The sequence below is a fragment of the Falco biarmicus genome, chromosome 2 (genome assembly GCF_023638135.1).
Source record: "Falco biarmicus isolate bFalBia1 chromosome 2, bFalBia1.pri, whole genome shotgun sequence".
NCBI lineage: Eukaryota > Metazoa > Chordata > Aves > Falconiformes > Falconidae > Falco > Falco biarmicus.
Window position 1 is genome coordinate 109679547 of NC_079289.1, and position 15694 is coordinate 109695240.

Below are 15694 nucleotides of genomic sequence, written 5' to 3' on the forward strand. Positions count from 1 at the left end.
AGGTAACAGACAAACAAAATGTAAGTGTCTTTCTGTAAACTGATGTAAAATAAAATGTAAAATCCTTCAAAGACAGAAATATCATTCCCGAACACAAAATAATCTGAGTGCAGATATTAAGCCAGTCTTTTTGGAATAGTAACAATTGACTTCATTGACATTTAAATAGTAATTCAGCACCACAAAAAAAAAACAAAAACAAAAAAAAAACCCCACACAACCACACAACCACATTTAACAGTCAAAACCAAACATCAACAATATCAATAATCCTATAGTCAGAGAAAAAAAAAAAAAAAAACCACCACCAAAAGCCAACTGTATAAATATCATGTACTCCTTCTGGTCACAACATTAAACACTGGGTCAACCTAAATCTGCCAAACTTCTTAGCTGGGCTATCCCAGCAAAGGCAGGGGAAAAAAAACCTCCATGTGACCTGGAGTATTAGGGAGGTGGGGGGGTAGCGGGAGGGAATTAAATAGTCTTGTTCCACATTATGGTGGCAGCTACCACATAGATGTATGGATGGGAAAGAAGCAATCATTTAGCTTTAAGAAGTCCTACTTGCTCGCTTTCTGCTGGACACTCCTCAGGGGACAAAAAACCCTAAAATTAAAGAAAATTGAGACGGACATTAAACAAGCAGGAAAACTGGCAATCCAGAAGCCAAAAATATTGTGAGCAGAGATTTCTCATCAATGCAGTTCAGGGAACCTCAGCCCCTAGCTGGTAGAGATTAAAGCTGAATTCTATTTTAATATTTGCAGCAATAAGCCCCAGTGGGATAATATCTTATTCTAAAAAGGGAGTTAGGCCCTTCATTTTCTACCCCCATTAATTTGCTGCAGAAAGGTCAACCATTTTAATCACTGGCATCATTTATGATACAACTGTTTGCTTCTTTTTACATTTCTGGAAAATTCAACACCTGAACACACACTTCACTGGTTTCTCTATTCCCTCCACTAAAAACCTGGAAGTAAACAGATGCGTGTATGTATCAGTACTATAATCTTCCTATGGAATGACAGCCTTTGAACATTTTGAGCATTACTCCTGATGTGATACCAAATGGCATTACCATTCAGCTAAGTAACTTCCAGAACCGTGCTCAAGAAAAGTTAAAAGTACTCTGCATGTCTCTTAATTTTGTTTCACTTTATATGTTTCAATATTTTGCTTTCCTTACAGGCAATACAGATTAACACTCCTGAGTGAGAGTGAAAATAGAAATAATTGTTCTGAAGTTTCCCAAGAAGCAAAGTACCTACCAGCAGCAAAATTCTCCATCCTGCACACTCCTTCCCATGTCAAGGCTCCGACTGCTGCATACACATTTAAAGTCACCAAGTATTCCTCAGAACAATTGTCAAAAGTTAAATTCTTAGTTTCTAAACTTAACAGTGCACATAACAGATTTCTCTTTGTATCAAAGCAGGTAAAACTTTCCTTCACCTACTGTATTGAAGAGGTCAATAGTAGTAATGGTTCCCTCTTTCTGCTTTGCATCTAGTTTGAAATTATTCCTTTTAATTTTTAAGGGCTGTATAACCTAAGCAATCAGTCTCATTAATCACTACTGAATGATTTAACCCAGCCATTCAGTTCCAGATGCCACTCAGTGCTAGAGATATGCTAATTCCTTCCAAGCTTTACCTCCTTTTGCAGTTGAAACCATAATTTTCCACATTGGTGGAGACAGGATTTTACTCCTTGCATGGGGCCTCCTGCCAATCACTTTTATGCCTGAGCAGTAGCACAGTTCCATTCCACAGTTACATCAGACCCCTTTTCATTAAGCCTGTTCATTATAAACATCCACTCTCCTATATTCTGCTGCAACAGCATCACAGTCCCGAACTCCACCCTCTCCAGTGAGAGCTCCTAGTTTGGGTAGCAAAAGGTAAAATAATTTGTTACTGCCCTTATCTTGTTTTCTTTTTTCCTTATTTCCTTACACTATTTCGCAATATTTTTTTTTCCCTTTATCACCACCTACCATTAAACACTTGACTGTGGAGTATCCATCAACTGTTGTACCTAGGGCAACAGCTATATTCCAATATTAGAAAGTTGTACTGACAGAGTTGTTCTGCAAGTAGGAGGCGGGTGGGGAAACATTCAGAATTTGCAAATCTCAGTTCTGAACCTGCCTAGCATCCAAGACATCTCCCAGCACAAAGCTAGACCAAGTGCCAAGTTTAATATCAGGTACCAAGAAATTCTGATAGAAGAAAAAGAAGAAAAAGAAGAAAAGGATTAGTGACACTGCTGAACATTTGATCCAGAATCTGTATTTTATGACCCTGTATTATACAGGCACAACCTATTTTTTGATTTGGAGGCTGCTATCCTTACCTTGGGTTTATTTGACCAACAGGAGATGTCTAGGTTGAAAAGCGATGTTAGTAAAACACGCTACAAAAGGGACAAGCTGAGAAGATTCTAAAAGAATACATACTGAAGCACATCTTTTATTGGCTTATCACCTTACACAGAGCTATAGATTCACATGCAAATTCAAAGGTATACAGCTTTTTTCAGTTAATTGGCTCTGAAGGAAATGTTCACCACAATCTCAATTTTCAGATGGGCCAAGTACTGACAGTGACCCATAAACATCCACAACTGAAGATAAAGTCAAACACTTCCTGCGATTTAGCTGTAGTTTCCCAAATTCAATTGGGAATTGAACTCACAACACCCTGAATTACAAAAAAAAAAATCTGAGTTTTACTGCTTACTGAAAATCAAACCACTCTTTCAACCATATCCATCTGATGACTATCAAAACACCATTTCTTTTCCCCTTTACCTACTTCCAAAAGAAAGGTAAGTTCATCTTGTGCATAGCTTTAGGCCTACATTATATCCTTGGCCATATATTATAATCCTAATTTCCAAAATGAGAAACTGTTAATATCTATTATGGTAGTGTCAAAGCAAACAGTAAAACTAAAGTCTTCTATACATGAATTTAAAACCATGAACCGCTTTATATGTCTAATCTTCAATGTAAAGGCAGTTAAGCAATTAGATAAGATGCAATATAGCTAACCCAGAAAGAAAAATAAATATCTTCCCCGGGGATATGCAAATTTCAGAACACACAAAAATGCCAGCCAAGCAAGTTTTAATGCATTACTAGCATGAAACAGTTTAACAGTACTAAAGAAATCACAATTCTGATTTATGTACAAGACACTTAAAGAAGCGGAAGACAAAGACTACTTAACAAGAGTAATAACAAAAGTGTATAGACCGTACAGTTCTCTCACATGGCTGCCAGGGATGGCTTCAGGTTTCCTTGGTTGGAGACTGACCCTCGCTATACCCTGCCCTGCACACCCCAGAAGACAGGTTGTTCCGAAATTGAGCTTATCTAACTGCTAATTCACTAGGCAAGGCGAAAAAAAATAAAATATTAACTTTAAGATTTTAAAATCCCAGAGCTCAGCACAGGCTTGTCAGCTTTACAGATCTTCAATCTACAGTAAAGGGTGTTCATATTATTTTAATCATTCACTATATTAGCATTAGACTTAAGGTAATGCAACACCGTACTGAGCAAATACTTGCCAACAGAAAAGGGCAGCTTGAAGAATTTTGCTTATCTGACTATGCATCTCATCAAATAAAGTATATGTATTTCAGGACTGCAGCAGTCCAGAAAACATGCTTGTTTCCTGATTAAAAAAAAACACATTCATACATTTCAATAATATTATATTCAACTAGCCATTTTGGTCTAAGTTGAATTTATAGTAAATTATACTTAAATGCTTTATTTAACTTACAGGGATTTACTTAAATTTCAGTAAATATAAGCATTTAGTATCATACAAAGTCCTATGCCCCTCTAACAGTGTCAAGTCTAGTGGAAGAAAACAAGAGCTGAATGGGAGGACATTGTTGAATTTACCTCTACCACCAGTCAGCCAACTGAATTGTTTGTTTTGGAATTTCTTTGAAAGCCAACTAAGAAGGAAATCTTCAGAAACATATTGACTACTTTGTGAAAGTATATATGCTAATACAGGTATTCTATATATGTCAGCATTATGACTGAGAAAATTAACACCTTAGAGGTGTAAAAAAAAAACCAATACCAAACACTGATGTTTTTACATACTAGCTGTATATAGTTTATATAGAAGAAAAATCTCTTAAGATAAAAGCCAAATGTGCTACCAATGAGGTTGAAGATGACATTAAAAAATGCTATTGCTGTTATCAAAATCCATGTATTCAACATCTGTATCAGAAGGTAAAGAATATTCCCAAATTACACCATCAAGGCCTTCACTCCTGCAGAAACATGTCGACATCACTTCACTAAAAGCTAGTTGGAAAAGTGCTCCAGTTCTGTGCAGTTCTTTGGATAGCGGCACAGAAAGTAACTATGAGTAAGCCTGAGGACCAGAAAAACAATTTTCACAAAGATGCAAAACTGCTTTTTAAGCTTTTAAAACATGCTGATCCTTTATTTAGATCTACAGATTTATCCTCTGCTGATTAACTGTTGATCCTCCTTCCTAATTTTCTGTTTCTGGGAAACACAGTTAACATTACTTCCCACTAAAAAAAGTGAAGACTAAAGGTTTTCTATTCCCCTTCTCAGCAGAGTTCTTCTTTTGGTAAAGCCACCTTAAGGATGTACCATTCAATAAACAGTTCCGTCTTCAGCCATGGGGGAACAACTTCTCTGATCATGGGTGTGAACAGAGCATTCCGCACCTTCCCCTTAACTGCAGCTGCTCAGGTAACAGGCAGGCTCTAAATTAAAAGACTGGCCTGACACCATTCACAGATCTTATTATTGCCAATTTGTGTATGATTAAAACAAAAATGGTAGACACATGCATACACACAGTCTTGGTCAGAAACTTTCCCAAGACTCAGAACAAGACAGGCATGGAAAATTTCTACAAATCTCAGAGAACCCTAGAACAGTTCTAAACATTTGACAGTATTTAACCCCATTAGTTGTTCACCCACTCCTTCACTTTCCCAGGAAAAATAGTTTCCCCACTTTATTTTCAAGAGACATGAAAAGAAATAGTATACACTTTCCTTAAGCCTCTCTTCATTGTTTTATGGAAGCATAGGACATTGCTCCTACTACTTACACCTGAAGTGAGTACTTCAGGGAAGTTAAATGAAAATAAATACTTGCCTACCTCTGCCACAGGCTGACTTTGTGCTGCCGTTGTAACACCAATTAAAATACTCCTGGTGTGAGGCCTACCTTGTACCTCCTAGCAGATGTTCCAGAACCGTATCTTAGAATTTTTGTGGGTAAATGCACAATTATTCCAATAAATTCATTGTGTCAACTAACAGAGACACTCTGGCATCCAGAATTAAATTTACCACCATCTTATTTCAAAATCACTTACCATCATCTTCAGGGAAAGGTAGCTTTCAGCATCTGACCTAAGTCTTTCCATACTCTGACCATTAACTTAGCTCTTTAAGAAAACAAAACCCCCAAACACAATAAAACAACAGTGTAACAGAACTCTGCTCATTGACTGAAAACCGAAGTCATTAGCAGCTTCCCAGCTGCTCTGCTTTTTCACCTGTTGAGATTTTTTCCATAGTACCAGCTCTCAACTGTATGAATTCAGCACAGCTGGCTGCCACCTACAGCCCATCTCTGCAGAACAAGATACTTGTTCTCATAAGACAACTTCCTTCTTTGCACAAAATACCCTTCTACCCACACCAATTCAGTGCTGATTTAAGGCTGATGCAATAATCAGCTAAGGGACATCAGTCAATGGGTGTAACATGCTATTATAGTCAAACAGTGCTATGAGGACCTATACGTAGGTAATCCTAAAGAAGGTATGAAGAAAAAGTATAAACTAGTAAATTTATCTGCCCTTAAAAGCAGCTCTCATTATCAAGAGTACTTCTTTGTATCTCTAGTCTCACCTTTTGGTCAAGCTTCTAGTCACTAAAAGGAAAACGCTCGAATCTCCTCTGTTTACACCATTTATTGGACTCAAAATACACCTCAGTCACTACTTCAGTTATTTCACTATTTGCTTTACAGTTTTATGAAGAGGCACTCAGGTGAAAAGTTAAGGAAGGTTATCACTACAGAATGAGATTATATAGCAGAACACACAAATAAAACATGTCAGGACCTCAGCATATAAAATTCTTAGGTGCTTTTCAGTTTGCTTGGAAATAGCAAGGTTCCTGCTAGCTTCCTGACCGCAAAAATAACCTCAAAACATTAGCAACTATTGACAACAAAAAGCCTCATTCCCAACCATTCAAGCACACAAAACCCCCAACAAATCTACAACTTACACATTAACAATGCCAGTCTTCACTATGAAAGAGAAATATTTTGAAGAAGAATGTAGAACGTCTACCATGACACCAAGCCAAGTGACCGTTATTCACACAACACATTTAACGATGACAAAAATAATAAGTTGTAGAAGATGAGCAACTGACTGGACTTGCTAGCCCCAGCATATTATTAAAATAATTAGACAAAGCTAACCTAGAATGAGACATGGTATTACATTTGTTTAGGATTGTGAAACAAAACTCTTCCAGTTATTTAGAAAATTAAGCGTCAAAGCAAAACCAGTATTATTTGAGAGTGTGGGAATACGTTCTCAGATTAGTAAAGTACAGCAGTAGATTTCTCAGTCTCAAATGTCTAAATATTTTTTCTCTCTACTTCTTACAAAAGATGATTTGTTGATCCCCCACTGGACCTCTTTGGCTATCACTTCCAAAACATTTTATACTAAAGCATAATTTGCCATGGATATCACATGTTAATATTTGACATTAAACAATTTTGTTACCTTAGTGTCACTAGTTTCTAAAAATATTCGTAATGGTCTATCTATCTTTGTATGTCCAATCATAACTTTGAGCCTGTAGACTTTGGACAGGAGATTCAGGAGTATTCTTAAAATAAATTTGTTTTCTAGTAAAATCTTATGGACAGTACAGAGAAATCGTCCAAAATTCAGCACCCTGAATATTACAGATTATCCCTGATAATGAAAATACTGTCTTGCTTCAGGACAATGATGTGAGACTGTATGACACAGCAGCAAGAGAGCATTTTACAACCAACACTGACTGCAGTGACCAATGCGCAGCCTGAGTGTTCCTCTGTTTTAAACGGGTATCAAAATTAATTGCTAAGTTTTACCAGAAGTGTCTTTCTAGTTGAAAGGCAACAAAACCCATACTAATGCAAATTGAAGAAAATAAGTTTGACCTCCACAGATGCTATCACTACTCAGAAGGGTAAGTGGTTTTGAATCAGTCAAACACCTGGATACTTACCTGGAAAATGTTCCATCACAAGTAAGGAACTGTCAGTTTCATAGGATGTGGTTATTTCTTTTCTAGTTTAAAGTTCTCAAACACAATGCAAGTGTGGCCAGTTTCTTCAACTGTAAGCAGCTGGCTCAATCTTTCTTAAATGTTCTTGCAGTAAAATCACTTACAACAGCATACAATGCATTAAGGGTAGAAGAAAAAACAGCTGGGTTTTACATTTTCTTGGGTAGCATTTGCTTTACAGATTATGCACTTAGCCGTTCATAATCCGTTGAATTACTGTGTTTTTAAAAAAAAAAAAAAATCTCTCTTTTTTTATTACTATTAGACAGAGAACATGGTAAAAGAGCTGAAACATTTCCTGAAATACTCTACCACTTCTTGAGCGAAAGGTTCCCTCTGAGTACAAACTTGTGAGGCAAACAACATGCATCAAAGAAACAGCTGACTTACTCCAACAGGCAGACTAGGGAACTGGAAAGGACTTTGGGGACACTCCACGAACACCCTCAAACTATAAACTACTCTCCCATGAAGGAATACAAGAGACAATTTTGCCCTCCACTGGCTAGAACGATCGCTGGAAACCATGCCTGCCTCACTGCTGTCAGAGCTGCCTATTTCACACACCATGGAAAGCCCTCTTGAGCAAGTCTACCTATCCCGTTTGAAGTACAGTAATTAGTATGGGATATCATGGACAGGAAATGGGGAAAACATATTGAGCAGGTGGAAATCACCAATGCAATGAAATACTTCATAGAAATACAAAGATTTCTGTGGAAGGATCAGAAAAAACAAAAAGTAGCATATTTATAAATAGCCTTGAAAGTAGTCAGAGCCGCGAACACACATGGAAAACCAGAACCCTGACAGTCTTACTCACAGTAAAAGCATTCTGCTTGTAACTCTCCAGACAACTGAAAGCTTTTATTTTCCAAAAATATTAACTTGATGCTCCTGTTTCTTGGGGGGTAGAGAGATGGGAACTCTATGGATTACAAAGGAAAGGCTGCCACAAAACAGAGGAAAAAAGGCAGACCGCAGGTAAATATTCAAGAAAACAAGGATACCAAAGAAGTACCCCTTAAAGCAATTTTTATTCTTATCTTTATGCAAAGAAGTATTGAAATCGCACTGGAACATTAAGGAAGGAAAGCAGCTATATTCCAATGTTCAAAATTATTCAAATTTAAATGTATTCAACATTTATAAACCACAGGCTTAGATGAAAGAAGGTACTTCACAGGATTGCAGAGAAGCAACGCCAGGGTAAAAATTAGGGGTTTAAAATTCTAAGTGGTTTACCAGTTACTGTTTTAACAAACACTAACCCACTTACCTGTTTATTACTAAAATTTTCCTCCTCCCCATCCCCCAATTATTTCCCACCTCTCTGTAGAAGTTTCTAACATTCTATTTAGAGCGTGGCCACAAAACCCGTTGATTCAGTATTGGGTGTGAGGGAAGTAAAAGCCTTCAGTGGAAAAGGGAGGAAAGGATCAATCAACTTGCAAGCATATCAGCTGTCAGTAGAACTCAAAGGATTTTGGTGTGGAATCTGCTGTAGATGACTCCTGTTGTTCCTCCTGTACTGCAGCCATCTGCCCTCAAACTTCATCCTGCAAAAGGTTTCTGGCATCTCCATTGTTCTAGACACAAGACCCACTATTCGATCACACTCTAGCTAAGGGGGAGGAAAAAAAACCCCACCCTCTGGTGAGGGAATGGGTGCAAAGTTACTCTCTGGTGTTTGTCTCTTTGTTACTGACTTTGCTTACATGGCAAAATTAAAAACCTCCATAAAAATTCATGGCTTTTTTTTTTTTTTCTCCTTTCCAACAACTCAGCTGGAATCAACATTATTAAAGAGATCTTCCTCATCCGTGGGGTGTGGAGGGTGTGTCTAAATAATAAAAAAACCCTTACATCTGTCTTACTCTATTGAGCATTTCTCTGAGAAAGGTAAGAGAATAATAATAAAAAAAAATAATCCAAAACCACACAACAAAAAACAACCTACCAAACTGTTTCCTAACTTGGGAGTTTAAGATACCCTAGCACAGAACTAAGTTACGGAGTACATAATCTATGAGGTCTGCTTTTCCAAGGTGGGGAGGATTGACATGGAAGATTTACAAAAAACAAAACTGGTGAAGAGGCTCTTCCCCATTCCAATTGTTCCCTCTATTAGATAAAGAAGGCAATACAGAGAAAAGCAAATTGAAGACTGCACAACTGACACAGTCAAAAGTGAACAGGGTTAGAGTTACTCTCTTTTTTAAAAGAGGAAGATGCAAAGCTTTCCATATTCAAAGCCACAAGAAGCAAACCTAGTACCTAACAGCAAAAATTTAAGTTGAATTTATGATATAATCTAGAAACAGACGTAAGTTATTGCATTTGGTGACATAATTAAGACTTAAAGCTTCAGGCAGTGTACTTAAGTCTTTCAAAAACTTCATTCACTTATTTACTGACCAGGTGTCTCACGCTACTGTAACTTTAATGACTCAGAAGAGGTCCTCAGCGAACTTATAAAAATCAATTAAGGCATAAAAGTTCGCGCCCAAAACTAACCTTAACTATAACACAAAGTTTTACTGCATTTACCCATAGCTTAACGTATGACAAAAGGCGTTGTTGAGAACGGGAAGGAATACTGCAGGCAGACAAATCCGGCCTCCTAAAAGCAACAGGAAGCTTAGGCAGGGGAAAAAGAAAAAAAAAAAAAAAAAAAAAAAAAAAAAGACACACAAAACACAAACCCCCCGAGCACCCTCGGGACCCCTCCGGCCCCGCTGCCGCCCGGGGGTGCGCGCTGCCAGGGCCGGCGGAGGGATGCGCACCCCGCTCAGGGCGCTATACGCGGCCCTTCCGCGCATCCCTCGACACCGGCACTTGCTAGGGTGCTTACACGGAGCAAAACCTGCCACCAGCCACACGCTATTAGTACGACCCTGTCTTTAATCTACAGGCACGATAAAATGCCCCAACACGCATAAGCCCCGCGCAAACAGTGACTAATGACCACTAATCCCCCCTATCTCCTCGGCGATCTCTCCCGCTCCCATTTATCACGCTGGCGCTTCACCTCACACACGTGGGTAAACTTTAACCGCCAAGGTGATGCGAAACCTGTCCCCAAACCCCACACACCGACCCCGCCGTACTCCCCACCCGCGGCGGGTGCGCAGGCTGAACCCCTTCGCTGGGAAGGGGCCCGGCCGTTCCAGGTCCCCCCCGGGGCAGGGTGCGCGGTACCTGCGGCCTCTCCCCCGGCGTGTTACCCGTGGGGAGCCCCCTCCGTGCGGAGGCGCAGCCCCGCTCCCGCGGGAGGACGGGGTCACTTCCCGCCGTCCCCTCCCGGCCGGGGCTCGTCCCCGGCCGCGGTCACATCAAACGGCCCTCAGGAGCTGCCGGCGGGGCGGGGGGAGGGGGCGCGGCGGCCGCCGGCAGCGCTGGGGCCGCACCCGGCGCCGCGCACCCCTCCCCACGCCGGTCCCCCGGCAGCCCCCCGCCCGCCGGCGGCTCCCGGCACCGCGCCCCGGGGAAGCGCGGTCTGGGCGCCCCCCGGGTGGGAGGCAGGCTCCGTTTCCGAGGAAGGGAGGGGGGCGGGAGGCGCGGAGGGGGCAGCCAGCGCATCCCCCCGCCACACCGGCGCGGGCGGCGGGAGCGCGGCCCCGCCGCGGCCTCACATCCGAGTCGCCTACGCGTGGTGGTTACCTGAGGTGAGACATATGAATCCAAAGAGGTAAAAGTGAGCAAACTCCGCGATCATTGTCCTCGGGTGGCGCCTGCAAGCAGTCTCATGCCAGAAGAGCGGGGGGAGAAACGAGGAGCCCCCAGTTGTAATTCCACAGAAGCTTAACGTAAGCGAGGCTCCCTAATCCCGCCGGACGGCCGGGGCGAGCCCCCTCTGGGCAGGGGCCGTCAGACCCGCGGGGCTCCGGCAGCTCCGGCCGGCCTCCCCACTCCTGGCCCGGGCTCTCCTAAGCGGCGCCTTGACACTTCCCAGGACCATCCAAAGCGACAGGAGAAAACAAAAGATCCTCGAGTTCCCGCAGCCGAGGTCCACCGCCGGCCGATCACAAGTTGCTGCTCCGGCCCGAGACTTGGCTGTGGGTGCTCGGGACGAGCCAGTAACGGGACGCAGCCGGGACGCGCAGGGACCGGCCGCCGCCGCCCTCGGCGAAGGCGAGAGGCGGGAGGGGAGCGCGCTCCGCGAAGTCCCCGCCAAGTCACTGGGCACCCGGCGAGGGGCGGGCGGCGGCGCGGGGCGAACGGCGGGCAGAGCGCGGTGGCGGCGGAGCGGCGGCAGCCCCCGCTCCCATGACGGGGGAAGGAGGCGGGCGCGTCGGGGGCCGCAGCCCGGCCGCAGTCAGGCGCGGCGGCGGGCAGGGGAGCCCCGGCGGCAGCCCCTCGCCCTGCCCAGCATCGCCGCCGCCCCCTGCACGCGGGAATCCCGAGCTCGCCCCCTCCCCAGCGCCGGAGGAGGGCACAAGAGGGGCGAAGGAAGGAAGAAAGGAAAGAGAGAGAGGGCGAGCAAAACTTCCCCGGGCCAACGCCCCCAGCCACCCACCCCGCCCGCCCTCGGTGCGGCGGCAGCGGGAGGAGGAGGAGAGGAGGAGGAGGGAGGAGCGGCCCCTCGCCTTTCCCCGCTGCCGGGGCAGGGGTGCACGAGTCAGGCGGGGCCGAGCCCGCCGCGCCTGAACTTTCTGGTGTCACGTCGAGCCGCTCGCGGCAGCCGCGGGTTTCCCCTTCCCCTGCCGGCCGCCCCCGCCTCCTCCCCGCGCTGCCGCCGCCGCCGCGGCAGGTCTGGTGCCGCCTCAGGACACCTTAAAGGAGCCGCACCTACACGGCCCCCGCGCGCCCGGAGCGCCGCGGCCCGGCCCGGCGGATCCCGCCCCGCGCGGAGCCGTGGCGCCGCCTCCCGCCTCCCCGCCCCGGCAGACCCCGCCGGTAAAGCGGCTGCAGCCCCCTCCGCCCCCGGCCGTGCCCCGGGGCACAGCGTACACCCCACCCACCCCCCGACTCCGGTCCGAGCCAAGGGTCGCATCGGTCACAGGCCCTCCCAGATCCCCCCCCCCCCCCCCCCGAAGAAGCAGCCCCAGCTCGCCTCCCCGCAGCCCCAGGCCCAGGCGGAACATGGCGTGAGGCGCGCTGAGGCCGCCCCACGCGTTACCGACCGCGGGGCGCGCTCAGCCCCGCGCACCCTTCACCGCCGCCACAGCCTTCCCCCTCACGGTTTACCCGGCTGTTTATTTTCCTTTCTTCTCCTATAATGATCAATGGCACTAGTAGGCAGCACTGTGGGCAGGTAACAGCACTGTCTGGCATTTCAGGTGGAGTGAGGTGACTATGGTTTGGTGGGTGATCCCCATCCCCAGCCGAGCTCCAGGCATGGACCAGCCCTCTGGGACAAGTGTCCTCCACCCCTTGCTCCAGTGCCTGGGCACAGGGACAGGTGCTGTGCAGAGCCACGTGAGCAGCTCAGAACAGCTCCACATGGTTGTGTGGGCTTTATCTGGCACCACCAGAAGTAGTGGTGGGGCTGGAAGGCTTAACGCTGTTGGGGGAAAGGGAAGGCGGACATCGAGCAGCACTATCACCTCACAGCAAAGCTCCAGCTCTTCCTAGGTTTGATTCATTAAGTTAGGAAGATTGACTGAGATGCGAAAGGAAATTTAAATTTCCAAGAAGCATGTTGAATATATTAACCCCATTGCAAGCAAGCTTTTCTTGCAGTGGGATAATAAAACACCAGGGGAAGAACCTTCCTGTAGCTCCCTGTCACAGGATTCATACGCAGCCCACGCTGTTGTCAGCCAAACAGGTTTGGATGCTCTCAGCCACCACCAACTGAACCGCTCATTTGCTGGCCTCCCACTGCATTTGCCCCATTTTGTCTCCCTCAGGGTGGCGCAGGGCAAACTCTGACTAGAAGTCCAACAACAGAAAGGTCCTGTGGGTTGCACTTAATCTATTTCAGTCCATTTTTACACGAGATCTGTAGTAAAGACAACTTTTCAATAATCTAAAACAAAACTTTTACATTGCAAAAGGAAGTCCCTGGTTATGTATATCCAGGTTTTTTATGTATCATCGGCAATGACCCTGGCAAGATTTTCCACTAAAAGTGATGAGGACAGACCAGACATTAAACCACTCAAAAGTTTAGGAAAATAATCTAGTGTTTTGACACCAACTGCACATTAATTTTCAGAGAGAAAAAGGAATTAGCTCTTACTTCAAATGCATTTAGAAAACAATCATAACGGTGGAATCAACAACAGTGAATGCATTTGGAGATGACCAGATTTCTTCAGGCTGTACCTAGTCAAAAATTTCTCTGTCTGTTCAGTGACCTCATGCATCATTCTGCATTTTATGAAGCAAAAATGCATTGGCACCTCCAGAGTTAAAACAGACCGCAGAAACAGTGAAGAGGTCCTAGATAATCCCTTGTGAGAAGTTTGAGATTTCAATAAATTAGGTTTGAGGTTTTTCATTTTTAATTAAATAAACAGGAGTCACATGCAGGGCTGAAAATGAGCCTCAAGAGTTCATTTATTTCACCTCACTGTTCTGATAGAGGGTCAAATATAAGTAGACTCCCACCAGCCAGTATTTTTTAATCCGATTACTATACATTTCTAATGACTTGAATTTCATACTGTCTTTAGGTAACCTGTTCCAGTAACTATATAGTCAGACTTTTTATTATTTTAAAGCCTAGACTAAATAGTATCCAGGGAGAAAAGAAAACACACCAGCACCACCACCGATAACATTTTGAAGGCGTGTTTTTTATTCCTTCTGTAGTATTGGCAGACTCACATTGTACTGAATTACATATTTTAATTGATAGCTTCTGTTGAAAGAGCAAACCCACAAATCTACAAGTAGGTCACTCTATAGGGAATAAATGGGTTTACATATTCTGTGAATGTACTTACACACATAGATTTTATATATACAAGTATTTATTTACTTGTAAAATGTAATTTTTATGTATCCCTGGTTTTATATGAAGCTGTCAATATTCCCTGTAATCTTTAATTGTAAAAATGTCAGGTTTAATGTATTTCTATGACATATGTATCCTCTAGCAACATAAATTAATCCATTTACCTTTTAACTGCAGTAAGTATATATGATGTCCAGAGATAGTAAATAAAGCATTTAGCTAATTCTCAGAGTGTTTCCTCTACTCAAGATAAATTTGTTTCCTGCACATTAGTGAAATAGTAGGCTTCTAGATTCACATAATCTTTTGCTTAGGTCTTTCAAAAAAATGCCCAGTGAAATTTTATGCTGTGTTGAAGTCTGATGCACGCTGGATGTTAATTTTCTAATTTCCCATTTCAGATACAGATATATTCTAAATACAGCAGTGGATTAAAGCTTTGAAGCTTGAATGACCTTACCATATGATCATGAGTTGAGTGTAAGTAAAACAGTTTAAAGCTTTTGTCCCACAGTTACTCCATCTTTTACAGACATTGGAGACTGTTTCTATCACTGTAAAGAAATCTTCATCCTTTCAGAAGTGCAGATTCATTCTACTTTAGGTACCTATAGTGAAAGTACACTAGAGCTTCAAAGACTTGTTCAATTTATACTGTGTTGGGTACTTCATAACATGTTTAGCTGTCAGTGTTTTCTTGCTTCAGAAAAAAAAAAATTACTAGGAGTGTATATATACTGCTCTAATTATCTTTTTCTTAAAAAAACCCCACTTAGATTGTAATAATATATAACAGCTGCACAGCTGAGTGAATCTTCTGAAATTGTAAGCCTACAGAAATCCATCAGAATATCTTATAAGTAATTGACATCATCTTTAACTGCAGATGTTCTTACAAAATGTGTGCCATTCAAGCATCCTTATCATCCTTGATATTGAGACATATATATATATATCTATATGAGACACATACATGTATCTGACAGAAAATGTTTCTAGGAAAAGAAATATGGCTTTAACCTCTTCAGAACTGAGGAACACTTCTTCTATGTGTATTAAAATGCAGGTGTGCTTGCTGTGTTAATTCTGTAATATGTGAAATGTGAATGCCTGAAAAATAATCGGAGAAGTTAAATTTGGTGGCATCTGAAAAGGCGAAGGCAAAAATGCCATAAAATTACATTCCACTCTAAATTATATCAATGGATTGTTCTAACTCCAAAACGCTTAGGAAAAAATAGCCCACTTTCAGTGGCATAAAGTCATGTTTTTAAGTGAGTTTAAAACTACAGAAAATACAGTAATGTATGCATTTGATTGTACAATAACATATATCTACTGCATTCATCAAAGTGAAACATTAGCTCTAATTCCCAGTATTTATCTTTTTATTTA

The 15694-nt window shown here is 43.1% G+C and overlaps 1 protein-coding gene and 1 long non-coding RNA gene across 8 annotated transcripts in view; one reads left to right on the top strand and one right to left on the bottom strand.

Annotated features, from left to right (window-relative positions):
* Nucleotides 1-15694, bottom strand: part of ROBO1 (roundabout guidance receptor 1) — a 650998-nt gene that overhangs the window by 309062 nt on the left and 326242 nt on the right. The window contains exon 1 of one of the 7 annotated variants that reach the window (XM_056327047.1): nt 11056-11900. The exons of 5 other annotated variants lie outside the window; for them this stretch is intronic. In XM_056327047.1, the coding sequence (XP_056183022.1) occupies nt 11056-11110 (55 nt within the window). In that variant the 5' untranslated portion in view covers nt 11111-11900. Of the gene's footprint in view, nt 1-10593; nt 10740-11055; nt 11901-15694 lie in introns of those variants that run through there. One more of the 7 variants, XM_056327050.1, reaches the window with a different exon arrangement.
* The window catches only part of LOC130144058 (uncharacterized), a 43172-nt gene continuing 42195 nt past the window's right edge, over nt 14718-15694 (top strand). Inside the window, exon 1 of the long non-coding RNA XR_008819998.1 lies at nt 14718-14779. This is a non-coding gene — a long non-coding RNA (uncharacterized LOC130144058). The remainder of the gene's footprint in view (nt 14780-15694) is intronic.